Source organism: Berghia stephanieae, chromosome 2 (genome assembly GCF_034508935.2).
Source record: "Berghia stephanieae isolate SIO BIC M18660-M18661 chromosome 2, UCSD_Bste_1.3, whole genome shotgun sequence".
NCBI classification, from domain to species: domain Eukaryota; kingdom Metazoa; phylum Mollusca; class Gastropoda; order Nudibranchia; family Aeolidiidae; genus Berghia; species Berghia stephanieae.
Window position 1 is genome coordinate 52,817,901 of NC_088361.1, and position 19,961 is coordinate 52,837,861.

The 19,961-nt window shown below is 33.3% G+C and overlaps 1 protein-coding gene across 5 annotated transcripts in view; it reads left to right on the plus strand.

Annotated features, from left to right (window-relative positions):
• The window catches only part of LOC144965144 (corticotropin-releasing factor receptor 2-like), a 159,729-nt gene extending 155,037 nt beyond the window's left edge, over positions 1-4,692 (plus strand). For 3 of the 5 annotated variants that reach the window (XM_078900133.1, XM_078900135.1, XM_078900136.1), the window contains one exon: positions 527-761. In XM_078900133.1, coding sequence (XP_078756259.1) covers positions 527-630 — 104 coding nt within the window. In that variant the 3' untranslated portion in view covers positions 631-761. Of the gene's footprint in view, positions 1-526 lie in introns of all 5 variants that reach the window. The other 2 variants (XM_078900134.1, XM_078900137.1) reach the window with 2 other exon arrangements.
• Positions 4,693-19,961: the final 15,269 nt, after the last annotated feature.

Here is a 19,961-nt window from a genome sequence, read left to right on the forward strand (position 1 = left end):
AAAAAGATGGCAGATGTCGTCTATCTTGGTTTTTTAAGCAAAGTATTTATGTTTTAGTTGTTTTTTTTTTTCTTTTGGTTGTTGACTGAAGACGGGTTTTGAGCTCGAAACGTTCCGTGTTTGATGTTTTGTTAATTTTTGAAACTGTTCTTTTCAATTTTGTTTATTAATTTTTACTATCCACAACTTCTAGCAGCTCAGTATCACTTTGACTAATGTAATAGATGATGAGAGTTTTACTTAGCATATAATCTAAATTTATCTCCTTTTCTTGTTGCTTTTTTTCGATTTTCTAATAACAACATTATTTTAATCGATGATACAAAACTAAGAACAACATTGTTTTAGTATTTTGCTAAAATAAAAAAATAGTAGGAGTTTGATGTTCAAATATAAATATTTACCATTTTCGATGCCATACTTTTCTTTATTGTCTTAAAACAATACTCATTTTATAAATCTAAACTGGATTTCCTCACGTGAAATAAGCTCGTTAACAACGTTATTTTTTTCTCCTCTCCACCAGATCAAAATAATGGCACATGCATAGAGCACACTCCAATGATGGAACTTACAAAATGTTCCCAAGTGGCTGAGATAAACAATCATAACAATTCAAATGGATACTGAAATCAACCATCTTTCTGCGACAACCCTCACTAATAAAAAAGACTATCACATACTGAATGGAAAGATTTTTTCAACAGTTGTTTAGTTAGAATTGTAACATAATCAGCTGCAGTAACAAGAGTCGAATTAGTGAGTCCATGCGATATTCAAATGACCTTTAATTTTAACCCGGTCTTCAGTTAGTTCAGCCATAAGATAACAATGATTGAAGATTGGGCAAGGGTGCGTACAGTGATGTGAGTGGAAAGAATGTAGGCAGTGCAAGGTACCACGATATTGTTTCAAGGGACAAGCCTCGTTGTTCACAGAAAAATATCATTTTATTGTCTTTGAAACCATCGTCCGACTATCCTCGATGTGACCAAAATCTTGCCAATGCGATTCGAATTTGTATCATTGTACGACGGATTTCATCACACTGTAAAGTTTCCTCACAAAAGTATCGAGGTCTAGAGAGCAGAGCAAATTCCAAGTAAATTCCAACTAAATATGTACGTAATCTGCAGAATCTTTAACAGTGCTTTGAGCAATGCCTCGTGTTGCGGACTTGTGACTCTATAAATAAACATTTCAAGGAAGCTTTAATTCACTGCAGTTACATTTGAAATTAAACCGATTTTTTTCTATAAATTGTGAATTTTGTTATGATTAATATATGTGAGTTTACCCAATGATTAATTTATAAATTCCAAATAGATTCTAGAGGATCTGTTTTTAATCCTCATGCTTATGTGTTGTTAACATGTCAATTGCATACTTTCTCATGAATGACTGGATTAACTGTTTAGTTGTCATTCGATGACATGAATATAAATGACATACAAATGACATAAGTCGAGCACTTTATCAAAACTTGAGGACCCTTACCATTGATCGTTCTTCTCTTTCATCCAATCATTGGTGAAACCAGACATATAAAATCTATTGTTGAATTGAAGCAAGGAGTTGCAGACCGCCCTATAAGACCGATTTTCCATCTGCGGATTAGTGTATTCTGTAAGGCCAAGGCCATCTGAAAAGAACGCATTAATGGATAATCATACTGACGACAGGACGTCATGTTATGTATATTATGATAGTGTCATGAACAGTTAAGTTCAGCCACATAAAAAGACACAGATATGCTTTGTTGTAAATAATAACAGCAGCCATGCACTCAACATGTTATATTGATTTATGAACCTGCTTATGACTAATAAATGTTGTTTATATAATAATTGATATAATATATATGTAATATTTTGAAATATTATATTTGTTTCATTAACTTTTTGTATCATAATATTATACAAACACTAACACGAACAAAATTGTATCACTAAAGGATCGTAACAGATTTTCCTCAAAGTGTACTTCAAGCCTCCTTTCCTGTCTATATATCCCACCCTGCATCATTTCCCCCATTGGAGTTCATTTCTGTCCAAAATCTTGAAAATTGGCATTTAATTTTGCTTGAGATCTACCTTCACCCTTATAATTTGAAGTTTTGACTAGGCTCGGGGTCTTTATACACTCTTTCATCACGTTCGCCTATGTCCATTTCATTTTTGCTCGAAGTCTGGCTATTTTTTTTTATTAGCTGGAAGTGAAACAATCAGATTGATGATCTGTTTGGTAAATTATATTTTAATTCTTGTATATCATATCTCCATTATACAAATTATAATAGTTAGTCATTAATTTATATAGTTATGTAGTTTTGTAGTTTTTATAGTGCATCTGGTTGACGGGATTTGGACGAGAATCTCGGATAATTTCAAAATCGCCATACATACTAAACTCTAGGACTTGCTTCAGTTCCTTATTTCAAATAGCCCCGCTTGACTCCTATTTTGCATAGAGGTGTCGTTATATTATTCTTAAATAATTTTTCCAAGAAAATTTCTTCATTTTCGTGACACAGCAATATTGTTTACATATTGGGAGTGCTTTAATCTCATAAAATCAAATACACAATAAATATAGATAAATATCTTGTGAATCATGAAATCTTAAGAAGAACGTATTTTCATTCTTTCTGCATAATATTTAAAACAAGATTACAGAGAAATGGTAAATAAATCAACCTTTACTTTGCGGTACAATTGATTTCCTTTTTTAAACATAAAAGAATATAGATATAATACAACTTGTCATTATATATTACTCATTGAGGTAACGGTTGGTAGGTAATGGCGGTTTAAAAATATCAGCGTTGCCTTATTTCCTGTCAAAAGCTATACTCATCTGGTCATTTTGATACACAGCTCTTGGTCCATATTATTTGGAATTCTCTTTTTCGTATCATTTCCATAATTTGTATCAATTGACATTATGCAGGAGTGAATATGATACTTAATTGGGAATCTACATTTAAAATGACGAAAAATATAATATTTTGGGCTATTACACACTTCATGCTTGTTCTAACTCAACACAATTTAACCCAGGATCCATATTCTTGACTGTATATTCAAATTTTAACATCATCATCAATGACATAATCGTTTTGAGACGGTAGATTTCTTTCATTTTTACTATCATCGATTATACTATATGATACGATATGATAAGTGATATCGCTTGCATGTGCATCGTTTTTCATGATTTTGCTGTGATGCAGGCACTGTTCATCACAATCCAATGTTAACAATATTTGATGGTATTCAAAGCCCCCCTGCACTCAAAAAATGCTATAAATCTTACATTCGTCCAATTTAAATTTTAGAAAGCCAAACTATCGTTAGATCTGTGTAGTTTGTAATGAGGCATGTAATCATGATACAGATTGTGCACAGTTAAATAGAATTTTATATAGTGAGATGGTTTTTGATTAGTTATATGGCACTGAACACTTAGCCAGTCAAGATATAAAGAGTGATTGAACTATTTTTGTTTATATTGACACGAATTATCAATTTCCATTATTTTATAGGTTGGCGTCTACTTACGGTCTAGTCGAAAACATTATATTACATGTAATTATTATTCACTACACATACATAAATGACATTAATCAATCATAACATAATTAAATTCCACAACTATACGAATGATATAAATAACCCGTACCCTTGTTCACACAGGATATTCCGCTAAATATGCTATGAATTTCTGGTTTTAGCAGTTCGGCCTAATCTAGTGCCATAAATGAGAGAAAGAAGAAGATGACTTTAAGCATCTCCCTTTCAATGCAAAACGATCGGAGTTTGTGGTCTCTGTCGGGAGCCATTTAGGTTCATGAATTTTAGATTCTATATTTTACTGGCCATTTAGCAGGTTCCAATCACATTTTTAGACTATACATTTTGGACTGGTCAATTCAGATGAGATGTTCACGAAGTCATAAATGCGGTAACCTTTGATAGAATTGGATCGCTGGGTTGTATCGGTATCATAAACGTAGTCAATCAATGATAAGCTACTTCGTCATTTCTATATTACTCTGCAAAATGTGACATGTCGTCTTCAAAATAATATGACATCTGTAAAATATCTATGTCCAAACATTTTGGGGTTTTTTAATTGTCATAAATCGCTATCGTATTTTTCATTTCATACTTATTTTACTATCCAGATAAACGTTCTAGGTAAAGCCAACGAAGAACATTGCTGAAATAGCTGAAGAACTTTACTGGAAAGTCACCTGGTGAACGGACAGAATCGGCGAGAGACATACAGATATAATATGGAGAGATATAACCAATTGAGCCTCCGAATGTTGAGAAAGGCTAGGAATTTGAAGAAAAAGTTTCTTTGAGTAGCATCGTGTATATGCAGGTGGTTGACAATGTTCCTTCGGATAGGGTAATTTACATGAGTTATATACACATGACCATAGGATATCGAACAGTGACGCTTACAGTATGATTATGAAATTGGGGTCTACCAGCAGCCGTAGAATGTAAAGTAATTGATGCCGTTAGGATTTGTTTGGAAATAATCAAGCAATATGATAATGTGGAAAATCGATTCTACTTAGATCTGCTTTTTAAAATATTCACGATCTGCATCATAGTGTTCATGATGAGCATCTTCATATGACATTTTCTAAAAAAAAAGAAATTCCAATTTATCAAAAAATGCAAACGAATAAAATTGAAGGTCGAATGTTCAGAAATATAAAAATTATTTTTTTTTTCACATTATGGAACAACCATGAACTTCCTAATGGCAAATTCCAAGTTCCATATTTCTGATCATTAATTTGATTTTCAACCTCTAGTTTAAGCACACAGAGGACTGTTTTTAGATGTTGGACAACAAATAATAATGGTCATGTTTGAATATTCCTGTTGGACAAATCTGGTTTTTGACACTTGAATGAATCGTAACCTATAATGTTTTATATAATTTTACTTTAAAATGACAGTTATAAGCTATGACAATAACAGTTTTGAATGACACCAGATATTTGCTTTTATGATGAAAGAAACTTCGATATGTTTAACAAAATATACAACAAAACATTATAAAATGATGATTAGAATTTTACTTATAATCCAGAGAATTTATTTAAGGAAGAGTTGGGTACCAAGCTATTTAATGCATACAAAATTGCCACTCTAAAATCATTCTATTAGTGACAGAGGTATTGCATAGATTTAAGACAAATTGATGATTTTCTTTCATACCTTTACTGAAAGTTGATGGCCTGGTGAAGCGTTATTGCTCATATAAGCAACATTTTAATAGAAAAGTAGTGAGCTTTTTAGATGGTACAAATCAACTAAATGAGCTCAAAACTCTTTTACTATGAACTCAAGCCAACCTTAACATTGAACTTGTAGGCGGCAATAGATAGAACGAAGCTGACGTCACTCAGCTCTTTGTTATTTTTTTTCCATCTATCTTTATGAGTAATTCTCATTTAAGTGTATTAAACCCGACTCCAAACCTTCAAGATTAATACATAGTTTTATGTTTTGGTCCCCAGTTTGAGAGATTTGGCAAGATGAGGGTTAAAGGACGAGTTTTCTAGCTCAATTTTTATTACATGTTTTTCCAGAGTACGGCAGTTTTGTTACGTGGTTAAAATCTTATTTTTGTGTGGTTTCTAGTCGAAGGGATCGTAACAACTTCCGGTGTCTGCCTTTTGTCAGACGGTTACATTGCAAAAATACCTCTTCACAGAACGGTTGGCCTTTTAATTCTTCTCATGGCTATATATTGTATCTTCCTTGTTCTAAAAGAGCTAACCCCCCCCCCTCCCACGCGGGTTTTTGTTTTCACTCGTTTTAACATATCTTTTGTATGGTACACTCCACCATATTAACTTTTGATAGCCTTTTTGAGCTTGCTATCTGGCCATTTTAAATGAGAAACTTCCTGCAGAGAGAAACGTGAGTGATACTTCACAGAATACAATCCATTAGATCTGCTTCAACAACATAGATATTATTCTAAAAGCAAAGTAATGATATTAAAACAATCTAGACGCCTCTTAGTGGTTTGTTTTGTCATTTGCTGAAACTGCAACACAGATTATTCATTTCGCTTATCCAGTCAACATTGATCCCAAGGGACCACATTATAGTCGCGATATGTTGAACGTCTTTAAGCTATATAAACTCGGATGTATCATAGTTCCGTAAACCGATTGATCTTTCTTCTTTTGGGTGGCGGGGGGGGGGGTATATTTTAAAATATATTATAAGCCCATGCATGAAGTAAATTTAGAGCTCCAAAGTACTCAATGTATTGTCATGTTGTAATATATGAATTAGTTCGTTTATTTATTTTGAATACAGTCTTCACTATCGTATAATTGTACAATAAATTATAATATTTACGGAGCAGGTGCAATTTTGTGATCACACAGTTTGTAAACATGCATTATTAACTTCCATTTATATTATTGTCTCGTGATATATTTTTAGCATAATAACTTTATGATTTAAAATGTTTTAAAACATTTCTTCACCTCTTATTCAAATAAAATTTGTTTTTAATTGCTTTTGTTGATGCCGTCGAATCATTTTTCATATACTCTTCTCTATAAGACACAGGTCATTTTCAAACAGATGTAAATATTCGTGTAAATATATTTACCACAAATTTTCCTACCTCCTGTTCTGCATAATATAGTATGCTAATAGGCTTCAACAGTCGTGATGTCACTTCCCTCGTAATAACGCATAGTAACTTAGTAACTGGTTCTAAACTATCGGAACAATGGCGGACGCCCTTATGAAATATTTCTCCGACAAGCATAAAAGTGTATCCAGAGGAGTAAAACATTATAAATCTAATCATGTTTTGACTTTCATACAATCTGATCACATGACAGCATGAAGAATTAAAAGTACCGATTTTCTTTGTTTAGAACCAGGCTGCTCGTTGCTGGGCGGACGTGACATCAGACTAATGAATCCTATTACTTGGTATCATGTAATTTTAAAATAGTCGCTTGATAGAGGCATCAGTAATATCATGACATGTCATTTTTACTTCTCTGTATCATCCTCTGGAGATAACATAAGTGGGAAATTGAACAGATGGAAAACAAAATGCGTTATCCGTTTGACTATCTCGGGATTCAACAGTTGCATAAATATATATTCCAAAGAAGATTGGCCATTGAATTGAAAAGCATAAAATATCTCTATCATCTTTTGGAGAAAATGTAAACTGGAATTATGTTATTGATTTTATATCCAGATTATATTTTTTAAGAGTTTGTGTATGTTTTGGATTGAATTCACAAATAAGTACAAAAGCTCAGTAATTAGGTTAAAGGCGATAACAGATAAAATACATTAATCTTTTTGAAAACAAATTATTAATCATTTCTGATCCTTTGGAAGTACTTTTCATAAGCTAGAATATTATTGACTGTCAAATTATGAGGTATTGAATCAATATTTGGTTATTAGAATTTAGAATGGTTATGAGCGCAGAATAAACCAATAAAGTCAAAACTAGGATTAGAACGAAACGGGGTAATAGGGATATTTTGCAAATTATCGTGGTCATTTTTTGTTGTAAACATCATTTTTGTCTTGTGAATGATAAATTAAATATTGTACAAATACAAATAATATAATGTATCATCATCGTAACCATGAGATTACTATTTTCTTGTATAACATATTACCATTGAATAAATTATTGTTGTCTCCTTAAACCTCGTGTTATTCCTCTGTTTATCACTTGGATATAACATTTTGCCGAAAAATATAAATATTCTCTTAACCTTCCTTTGCTTATGAGCATAATATGTGTAAAGAATATCCATACGAAAACACGCTCACACACATACTCTCTCTCTCTCTCTCTCTCTCTCTCTCTCTGTATATATATATATATATATATATATATATATATATATATATATATATATATGATTGACTGACTTAAGGCCTTTCGTTTCCTAATCATCCGATCGGGACGCCTCGGCTGCCTCTCTAATCATGTCATTTCCTTCCACAGTTCACTGTCTTTTGCTGTGGATGCTAAGTTCATAAGGTCTTCTTTTGATTTTAATTCTTTGTTATTTTGAAGGCGTTTTAGGTCTCGATTGAGGACAGTATAAATTAACGTGGGTGGTCTACCTTGATATTTCATGTGTCCAGATGGGGTGAAAAACGTATTCATGGCTTTATTAGCTAGTATATTTTCATCTCTTCTGAGTATATGCCCATGAAGCCGCCATCTTGCCTCCAGGATTTGAATGGATAAGGGTCTTTCATTACATTTTTCATACAGTATTTTATTGCTTATTTTTGTGGGGTATCGTATATTCAGGACTCTTCTCAGTTGTTTTCTATGGAATCTGTCTAATCTGTGCTCTTCGGCTCCAGTCAGTGCCCACGTTCTGCAGTTGTATATAAGCACGGATTTTACTTTTATGTATAATTTCATTTTAGTATTTAATTTTATTTTATCTTTTCTAATCCATATTCATAGTAATTTATTCAATGCAGCCGTCGATAAACTTTATTCTTCTCTCTACATCTTCCTTATCTCCTATTAATGATCCTACTTTTTTCGTGGCTCTCCATCAATCTTTCTTCCTTGACAATAATATTACATGTGTTTTGTCACTATATACGTACAATTGGTGATTTTGTAAGGCTCTTTGGGTGTCATTTACATTGACATGTTCAGACCAATAAAGATATATTTATATCTACCTATATATATATATATATATATATATATATATATATATATGTGTGTGTATATATATATATATATATATATATATATATATATATATATATATATATATATATATATATATATATTCACACAAACTTAGAAGTCTACTTCGAAACACGCACATTAAAATAAAGTTATCATAGTTATATGTACAAATTTGTATGTTGTTGGCAACCATCAGGAAGTGTATGTCTGACCTGGTGATGTGTAAAACATTATTAGAAGTAATTAGCAGATAATAAATGAGTGTTTTATTATTAAGGTGTTTATTCAGATAGTACATTAAAACTTGAATTGATGCGAGTTTTGATTTGAAAAGAACCATTACAAAGTTTTAATGTGTTAAGTGGGAAATAAAATAACCGTAATAAGTGACACAAGTTTGCTATCGTTTTATTCCATACCACAAGCTTTTAAAGCTGAAAATGGTGAATATGTTGAAGACAGACTTTTTTTTCTGTTTTATGTTATTATCATGGTCGACACTCATTGCCGCTTTATGGATAAATTATTCCCCGAACTTCACCTCAATGATCAAACAAGTAAAGGTATTTTAAATGGCAAAAAAATCTAAAATGTATTTGAGAAAAAAAGTCTCACAACAACAAAAACAATAAGTGAATGCAATCTTTAAAAATCCATGACATGAAGTCAAATTCACGATTCTCAAGTGGTGAGCGATTGTGTAAACCGTTAAGCCAGGATAACTTTTGACAGTTGAGCCCAAAATTTGATATATAAAGGTTATTTATGGAAGCTTGATAGCTGAGAGTTTTGTGTCGGCTGACAAATGATTGTTTCTTTAATTCTATAATTCTTTACTTTTCTTCAACTTCAGTCAATGTTTTTTTTAAAAATGAGTTTTTTTACCATTACATTGACAATTAACATTCAAGGGCGCGATGACGTTATGTTCGCTCAGTGTTTTTGGATTCTCATTCTTGTTTCTTGTTCCTGTATTTTGTCCTTACCATTTTAAATTGAGGATTCTCCGGCTTCAACACCTTGCCGATGTAGGTTTAAATTTAGTTAAATTTAGAACATTTGAGATCTCTAAACAAATCTACTAATTCCATACTCATTTGCTATCAAGTGAAAAAAAACGAGTGAAGAATTCCTGGATAATATTACTTAATTTAATGGGTGAACGATGTATTGAATTTTCTGATCCTTTTTGAATTTTTGAAATCCCTCCTTATTTTTTTTTTTTAGTTATTCAATAATTGTTCACACCTAGACTAGGGGTCAACAAGCGAAAAAAAAATTAGAATTTTGACTTTCGTTTTGAGGTTAGGATTGATTGTTCGCTCTTATAAAAATACAACGAGCGGTCATCTTTGGTGTCAGTTCTATTTTTGTCTTTTGTAAGCAAAGAGATTCGAGACGTCCTTTTTAAACAGTGTTCTTCAAGAATATTTTGTTTTGAAGCTATTTTCTGATCAAAAATAATTTCAGAATGAATTCCAAGAAAAATTCCGAAGACTATTTGAGTTTAAATCGTTCTCGCAATGTTGTCAGACCAAGGAAGCATAAATTTCATGGTAATCGGTTTACAAATAAAAAGAAACAAGGTATTGTTAGTATTAGTAGTGATTGTAGTGTAGTTGATCAGAGTGATGGAGCTGTTGTAGAACGTGCTAATGAGAGAGAGATATGTAGTCAATCAAGTGTGTTTAGAAAATCAGCCTGCCAAGCCCAATTCTCGAAGTGAAATAAAATTGTGCAATGTGTGTGATGTGATAGATGAGCTATCAGAATCAGATTCTTATGATAACGACGTGTTATGTCAAGTTGTAGATGAACATGAAAGTGAGACTGGGCTTAAAATTATTGATCTAAGCATTTTAAAAGAACAAATTTCTTCCAGACTTGTGTGTAATGGGTGTCATAGTAAAGTTGAACTTTTAAAATAATAGCCTTTATTTCTCCGAAAACACTGCAATTTCTCCTGTTATTTAGCCACACCAGTCGCCGATGTCACTAACGTGTAAAGAGTTACTTTTCTTCTTCTCTAAAAATCTTTTTCTAAGCCTTGAAAAGTTGGGTGATTTAACATTTAAAATTATATAATTTTTTTTAAAAAATCTTTATCGGAATTTGTTTTATTTGTCAATTTGGTTAGATTTCTTTAAATTATTCACAAATCGTAGATAAAAATTTTACATTTTATTCAATTTTAAATCTAAAACTACTTAATTTTCTGACATTGTCTTCTTACATTGGTGTCTTATCATAAGAAAATATAAAGTAAAAAGGTAGCGTGTACGTGATCTTTTGTGAAAGCACATGAACAGTCTGTCTACTTCCTTTCACTCGTAAGAGCACGTAAAAACGGTGTCTACCATCTCTAGGGCATTGCAATCATTCATTTGAATTTGAGGTTGGGAATCGCTGTCTGGCCGTTCTATTGACCGTTGATGGCTCAAAAGATTCGTCTCGATCTATGTAAATTTCCACAATACAGTGGTATAACAGGTAAAATAGATGACTGGTTGTTCGTAAAAGCCGTCGTTCCTTAGCAAATATTGCGGTTTTTCCACCTGTAAATATGTTGAGCAATCGCGACGTAAAACTTTCAGAGATGGATTCAACGCAAGAACAAATTCAAACTTCAAAAGATAATAAAGTCGATAATAACATTATTTTGTCATCAAATGATGCACACAATTTATTGTGTTTATTTTTTCATTAAATAATATTTATTACAATGTATTAAAATGTCAGCGATAAAGAGGACAAAAAGTGATGACGCTAAAATCTATTATGTTCACTTTGAGCATTCAGAGCTAGCGTGATCGATGCAGAATCTCGTTAAGCAAATAATGAGATTATTGGTTATTTATCAACGTGAACTTTTGTCCACATCATTAACAAGCATTCTTTCCAGCCTTGGAAAAAATTGTAGAATTCTATTTTTTTTTTTTTTTTTTTTTTTGGGTGAACGATAATGTCACATACATTTTTGATTGACGGTAATTGGTGCGATCATGAGGGGAAGGGAGGAAACCTGTCAGATTTATAAAACTCCCAATAATGTTTCGGGGTTTAAATTTAACATTTCAATCAATACACAGTTCATTATCATCAATGGCATAACTTCTAATACTAAAAACTAGAGCTTTTGTATGGCGCAATATCCACTAAATGTGCTCAAAGCGCTTTACAAAGGGTCACTGATCAACAGCAACATGTAACATGTAAAAGGAGACATGACGCCTGTTACGCGATATTACATTTTTTTCCGATAGAAACAACGCTGTTAGCGACCAGGTACTCATTTTGCACCTGAGTACAGTGAGAGAATGTGGATAAAGAGTCTTTTCTAATAACGCGAACCCAGGTCCTTCCGATCCGAAAGCGAGTGTCATATCACTAGTCCACATTTCCGCACTAAAGAGGGCGCTTAGCGATGTAAAATCGCCATAATATTATGGTAGATGAGAACGACAATGCAATGAATAGGTCTTGAAGTTTTGCGCACGATCAATCGCTATAATATTTTTTTAAACAACAAAAAACTTGAACTTTTATATAGTGTAATGTCTACTAAGCCTGCTCAAAGCGCTTCACAGGGGGTCCCAAGCCAACAACAAACCTTAACATGTAGGACGAGACATGTCGACAGTTAGACCATATTATATTTTTTTTTCCGACAGATACAAGGCTGTTAATGCCCAGGAACATATTTTACACCAGAGCACAATGAGAGAATGAGAATAATGAGCAAGAATCGAACCCAGGACCTACCAATCCTATAGCTAGTGTTATACCACAAGACCACTAATGGTCGGTAAAGAAATAGACATACACGATTATAGAGGCCAGTAGATGATTATTAAGTTTAGTGATCTTCAAAATTTGGTTTTGTAGTAATGAATAGGGAGTAGAAGAAAAGTCAGTAATGACCATTCTCTTCGAAAAACATGAGAACCCGATGCCTTATCTAGATTCGCAAAGTCCCCCTAGGGAAAAAAAAACAAACAGAAAGAAAATTCAATAAGAAAGAAGGATTTTAGTGCAAAACAGACTAAAGTCCACTGAGCCACTGTAGTGCTATGACCACTAATATTGAACAGGAACAACACAATTCTGAATGAAGCATCAACTAAAACTTCCATCGACAGTCGGAAGTAGATGGAGGAATTTATTCTTTTTCAGTGTATTTCTGATTATCAAAATACACATACACTCGCACATACACACACACACAGACACGCACACACACAATCAGGGAAAAAGAGAGAGACAAAGAGAGAGAGTGAATGAGGGAGAGGGAGAGAGAGAAAGAGAGAACAAGATCAAGAAAGAAAGAAATAATAAAAAAAAAGAGTGTGAGAGAGAGAGACAGAGAGAGAGAACAAAAAGAAAGAAACACGAGAACCCGATGCCTTATCTAGATTCGCAAAGTCCCCGTAGGGAAAAAAACAACAAACAGAAAGTAAATTCAATAAGAAAGAAGGATTTTAGTGCAAAACAGACTAAAGTCCACTGAGCCACTGTAGTGCTATGACCACTAATATTGAACAGGAACAACACAATTCTGAAGCATCAACTAAAACTTCCATCGACAGTCGGAAGTAGAGGGAGGAATTTATTCTTTTTCAGTGTATTTCTGATTATCAAAATACACATACACTCGCACATACACACACACACACACACACACACACACACACACAATCAGGGAAAGAGAGAGAGACAAAGAGAGAGAGAGTGAATGAGGGAGAGGGAGAGAGAGAAAGAGAGAACAAGATCAAGAAAGAAAGAAAAAAATAAAAAGAGTGTGAGAGAGAGACAGAGAGAGAGAAAAAAAAAGAAAGAAAGAAAGAGAGAGAGAGAGAGAGAGAGAGAGAGAGAGAGAGAGAGAGAGAGAGAGAGAGAGGGGGGGGGGGGGGAACCGAATAAAAAAGAATGGGAAAACAATACCGGATAATAGCAAAGATTGGTTTAAGTCGATGGTTATTCCTTCTTACTAAATTGAATATTTTTCCTCTTTAAAAACGTTCGGGTGTTTGTTGTTCGTTTTTTGTTTGTTATGGGGTTGTTTATTTTTGCTATTAAATTAGCGCTGATCTTTTGTGCATTTAACTCATTTTTAATATTTGAGATAATTTTTGATAAGTATCAAAAATAATAAAACAACTGTCATAATATTATGATCAGTCAACTGGTCCAGTCTGACAGTATCGATATTTACGGTAGTTTTGAGGTAAAATCTATGGCCTAAATTAAGGTCAACTAGACGCTAATTTGATCTATTATAATGTGTAGCCTGAATAAACTCCCTGATTCCCATTTCTTATTCTTATTTATTTCTCCAAGATTCAAATTCCCGTATCTGCATCGTATTATCTTGAGGATTCCATGGGCTCGGTTTTCAAATGTGAATGATGTTGTTTGTTTTTTCTCTATTCACAGATGGCGTGACAACCTTTGAAAATGGAAACGAATTTGTTTTAAAACGGTGGTTATTCTAAATAAGCGTTTTAAGGTTGAGTGGGTTGCTTGCTATTCTGGGGACAATATTCTAATATAACTGATATATTATTGTTTATGGTATTATTTTTTTTAAGCCCTGCAATGTCTATTTTTCACAAATTATCTCTGTTTGACATGATGCAATCTATCACATTCTTAGGAATATTTTATGAAAATAATTGATAGATGCATTTCAAATTATATCAATTGATTTGGGGGAAAATACGCGATCTTTTATTATATCTAAGATCGATATCCACTAAATATGTGCTTTACACTAAAAGTGCTTTACGAGTATAAGTCGGGGCCCTAATGCAACCGACAAAAATTAAATGTATGACAAAATTTTAGTTTTAAAAGGCCTTATCATATTCTTTTTCGACTGAGAAATTTCTTCTTTCGACCAGGTACACCTTTTATACATGAGTATTGCGAAAAATTAGAATAAAGAGCCTTCGCTTAAGGCCCAACTTTACGGCTGCCACAAAAGGATTTGAACATTTAGCCTGCAAGTCATACTAAGCTATGTTACATATCACAAGACCAGAAAGCCACCTTTAGATAAATATTTAAACTCAAAAAAGTATCTTAGAGCTCAGTTTTATGACTAAAGCACGGACGAACTGTAGGTTTATTTTTTGTAGTTGGTAAAGTAAATGTCTCAACGGAAAAGATCGTGAGAGAAGATCATTCCACGACAAAATGGAGTAGGTAGGTTGTCGTCAAATCAAGATTAATCACGTCTGTAAATAAATCCCTTCAATCGATGTCTTTTAACAATCCTAAGTCTATATAATTTGTAACGTTATAGAACAAATATAAAATGGTATTGAAAGAATACTCTATTGAGATTTTGTTCTGTTTCGTATTGTTTTTAATTTATTCACACACGTAAATAGGGAGTCTATTTGTAAAGCGTGTTATGTCTACTTAAGACAGGGCATTTAAAGAGTTATTCGGAAAGATCATTTCAAAGCAAAACATTTTAGATATTAAGAGTAAGTATATTGTCATACATAACCAATAACCTGAACATTTATAAAGTGCAATATCCATTAAACGTGTTCAATCAGGACCTTAACCTAGGACCTTCCGATCTGAAGGCGAGTGTCATACCACAATCTAGATGACCGAATCATACCAAAATGCACGCTAGAGGCACACATTGAGTGCTTATTTTGAAGATAATGTAAAAGCAAATTGAAAACTGGAATCATAGAAAACAAAATAAATGAATAATGAAATCTGTTTCCCGCAATAGATTATCACAAGATCATTTCTATGCCTTTAGAAATGCAGTGTCGTTTATGATTCTATTCTTGCATGTATAATAAGACAAAAATATAGTTTGTTTCATGTCATGTATACAACTGAAACACCATTTTTATTTTCATATCAGAGTTGAGTTACTGTGAAATGGTCGACATGACGTAGAGATGTAGATATTCATTTGAATCTTTTCTACCAATAATTAAACAGTTCTGATACATTAGAAATCATAATCTAAATATGCGTCTATACAGATATTTAGTTTCTATTTATATTTCACACGTGTATTTTAACAATGGTTGATACACTTCGTCGGGCGTGTACTTATTAGCCAATAACCGAAATTGTTATGGTCATTGTCGTAATGAAAATACGCTCAAACACACGCACATATTGTCCACTGCAACAATGTTACCTGCAAATATGTGCTCCTAGAATCCATTAAACCGAACTACCTCAAAACATGAATTTTTTTGAGTTTAGCATAAAGGTTTTGTAACCTAGGGGCATTTTTTTCTTCTGTACGTTTGATTGCAGCCACTGAGTTGCATTATTTTATAAATGATTATTTTTAAACAGTGAAAGCAATATTTATCCAGTTTGCAGCATCTTTATTGTTATAGGATCTATAATATGTGTGGTAGTGCAAGAAAATAAATTATGAATTATAATCATCCATTTATATTAGCCAGGTTTTAGTTGGTGGGCAAAGGCCCGAATACGAACATTAAAAAGATCGTATGATCATATCATTTAGCACTTGTAATCACTAATTATACTGTTTTTGGTATGGTATCACATTGACGTGTATTTATTTGCATGTCTCATAATCCAAACTGTTATGGGCACACTATTGTAATAGAAATACTCCAACAATATTAAATCAAGAAGAAGAAGAAGAAGAAGAAGAAGAAGAAGAAGATGAAGAAGAAGAAGAAGAAGAAGAAGAAGAAGAAGAAGAAGAAGAAGAAGAAGAAGAAGAAGAAGAAGAAGAAGAAGAAGAAGAAAGAAGAAGAAGAAGAAGAAGAGAAGAAAAGAAGAAGAAGAAGAGAAAAAGAAGAAGAAGAAGAAGAAGAAGAAGAAGAAGAAGAAGAAGAAGAAGAAGAAGAAGAAGAAGAAGAAGAAGAAGAAGAAGAAGAAGAAGAAGAAGAAGAAGAAGAAGAAGAAGAAGAAGAAGGAAGAAGAAGAAGAAGAAGAAGAAGAAGAAGAAGAAAGAAGAAGAAGAAGAAGAAGAAGAAGAAGAAGAAGAAGAAGAAAGAAGAAGAAGAAGAAGAAGAAGAAGAAGAAGAAGAAGAAGAAGAAGAAGAAAGAAGAAGAAGAAGAAGAAGAAGAAGAAGAAGAAGAAGAAGAAGAAGAAGAAGAAGAAGAAGAAGAAGAAGAAGAAGAAGAAGAAGAAGAAGAAGAAGAAGAAGAAGAAGAAGAAGAAGAAAGAGAGAAGAGAGAGAAGAGGAGAGAGAGACGATAAGGAGGAGTGAGGAGAAGAGGAGGAGGAGAGGAGGAGGAGGAGGAGGAGGAGGAGGAAGAGGAAGAGGCGATAATGTTTGTGGAGGAGGAAAAGAATTTGTCACCTAGACTCCACCAAAATCAATTTCCTAAGATCCATGTGACAGTTTTGCTGAATGAATCGAGTATTGATAACCGACATTTGGATAATCTGGTGCGAGTCAATTACCCACAGAATATTGCAAAATATAAACTTTAATATGTGGAAAGCATATGATAAAAATGAGAATGAAAATAAATATGGAAAAGAGGATGAAGTGGAGCGGGAAATAAAAGCAAGAGGAACGAGAAGAAGATAAGAAGTAAGATGAATAGAATATAGGAGTAAGAGGAGGAGTCAAATGCGGAGGTGAAAAGGAGGAGAGATGAAAAGGGAAGAAGAGAGAACATGATAGCTGTGATATCTTAAAATAAGCAATACGCGGATAACGAGAACAAAAATGAAACTAAAAACAAAAGACAGCGTGGCAAATCCTCTTTGATTAAGAATTGTTTAATGCAAAATGGCCGGTATTTCAAGCGTTTAAAGCGTTGCAGTTAGAACTATTTGCAAACAGAATGATGTATGTGTTTGTTTAAGGGTTAGTGAGATCTAATAGTAGAAATAAGCCAACAGCAACACATATTAGCATATTCAAGAGATAATTAAGAGCTAAAAGCATTTCCTCAAAACACATGATTAGACTCTCTGAGAAAACGAGTAGCCATTTTGGATGTGCATGGACATTAAACTTGGGAAAAGAAAAAAGAAGTAAAAACATTTGGATGTGAATGGATTGTGAAATGAGGCATAACTCCAACGCCCTTGCCTTCAATCATTGTGTTAGCATTCACCAAGAAACGAGAGGGAATAATGAGGAATCGCATAACTCACTTGCTCGCTATCTATCTGATTCCCGTACCCTACCCTACCACTATTCTGTTCCCCAACCCCAGGCGTCTTTTCACTTCCTGATTGCTTCACCACAGCCTAAGCAAAATGGTAAATATTTAGATATACCTGCACCAGTTTAAAAGGAATTTACCAGTAACATTATCAAACAGAAAATTTGAAGAGAAAATACTTGTAGCATCTAACGTCTTTGAGAATTTGATTAGATTAAATGAGCTGCAGAGAGGCGATACTGATCGAACCTCTTTTGAAGTCTTGAGTCCCATTGCTGTCATCGCTCGTTTAGTAAAACGAATCTATAATTATATATCCGCTCAAACATAAGAGAGCGTTTGAGTTGTAAAAGATTTCATCTTGGCCTTTAAAGCATTTTTAACTCTTGCAACGTTATTGAAAGCTTTATCTGAACAGGCTTCCTGTCACCCTTCAATGTACTGGTCTTCACAACCAGGTGGTCAATATTAACCATTTCTCACATAGCAATGATTCGCCTTTATTTTTCTAAATTGTTATTTTTGTTATACAAATATAAGAACTGTGTTCATCTCACTCCAGTTATATTTCGGGCGGTAGGCTTAGAAAAAAGTTTACTTTCTTATATTAGATTATCATTTCATTAATAACCTCCTGTCACGATCTTACGAACGCTCAAGGCAAACTGGACTATATAAATAAAATAAAAATGTGACAAATAAGGCCCCCAGAACTAGCAAGTTACTTTTGAAATAAAGAACAAATGACTAATTGATTTCAGATAATTCACAAAAGGAAAAATAATAAAACAACTTGTGACGCCAATGTTAATCACTCTAATGAAACCATTCCAATGTCTTGCTACTAGCGTAAATTGATGCTATATGTTGAGGTAAAATACTCACAACATTAGCCAGCTGGAAAAACGAACAAACACACAATCGTTGTGGAACGCTGAACGTTGACTGACTGATATAATTTAGTGATAACTAATCGCCAACATGGTTGTCTAACATAATAATAAAGAGCTGAGGACGGGATTTCGATCCTTCAATCGCTAAAATAGTCTTAGTTTTTTAACTTGAGTGGCGATTAGGAACATTTTTATAGACATAATATCATCACACAAATGTGTGTCTTCATCAGCACTCTTGAATGGCAGAAGCAAATCAAGCCCGGGATGCTTAAAGATACTTATCAAGAACATAATGGAAAGTTTTAAATTGAAATCAATTATAAAATAAATAGATAAACAAATACGTAAATAATAAATAAATGAACAAATCAAACATTAGAAGTTTCAAGGCGATTTACAAAGGTCCCAAGCAAACAGCAACACTTAAACATGTAGAACGAGGCAATATTACGCTTGTCGGATAATATTACAGTTTCCCAGACAGAGACAACGGTGTTAACGACCAGGTACTCCTTTTACACATGAGTGCGGCGAGAGAATGTCAGTAAAGAGCCTTTTCTTAGAACTGAACTATGCTCCGCTCTGAGTGGACTAGAACCGTAACCTTCCGGTCCGAAGACGATTGTCATACTATTTGACCATTTAACGGCACAACATAAAAACATAAAGAAATATTTACGATACATAAACCTTCTCAGTTGTAAAAGGAACGTTACAAAGCAGTTAGACAAAATGAATCCAATCATTCGCCGACGTTTCAGCTTCTTTCGATTTAAGAACTGAGGTCACTTGTCAAACCGAAAGTTATTGGTTGTCGTAAGTGCCTGCCCTCCATGCGTAATGTTTTATTCACTCGACACAAAACGAGCGACAAAGCACAAAGCAATAACCAAAGTAAATATAACAACAATATATTGTATAATTTGAATTTGTATAAATTCGTTTTATTTTTCCATTAGGCATAGACGTATATGTTTTGTTTACTTTAACAACAAAAGTGGCTACTGATCTTTTTTGAATGGATCATTCTATTTTCTAAGGCAAAATAAAGCCTCTCAATTGTGATTTCTTTACAACCTCGAGGCAGATACCATTAATTAATGAGTCGAGTAAATCAATATATGTAAAGTACCTCACCGAATGAGCTCATTATGTGTG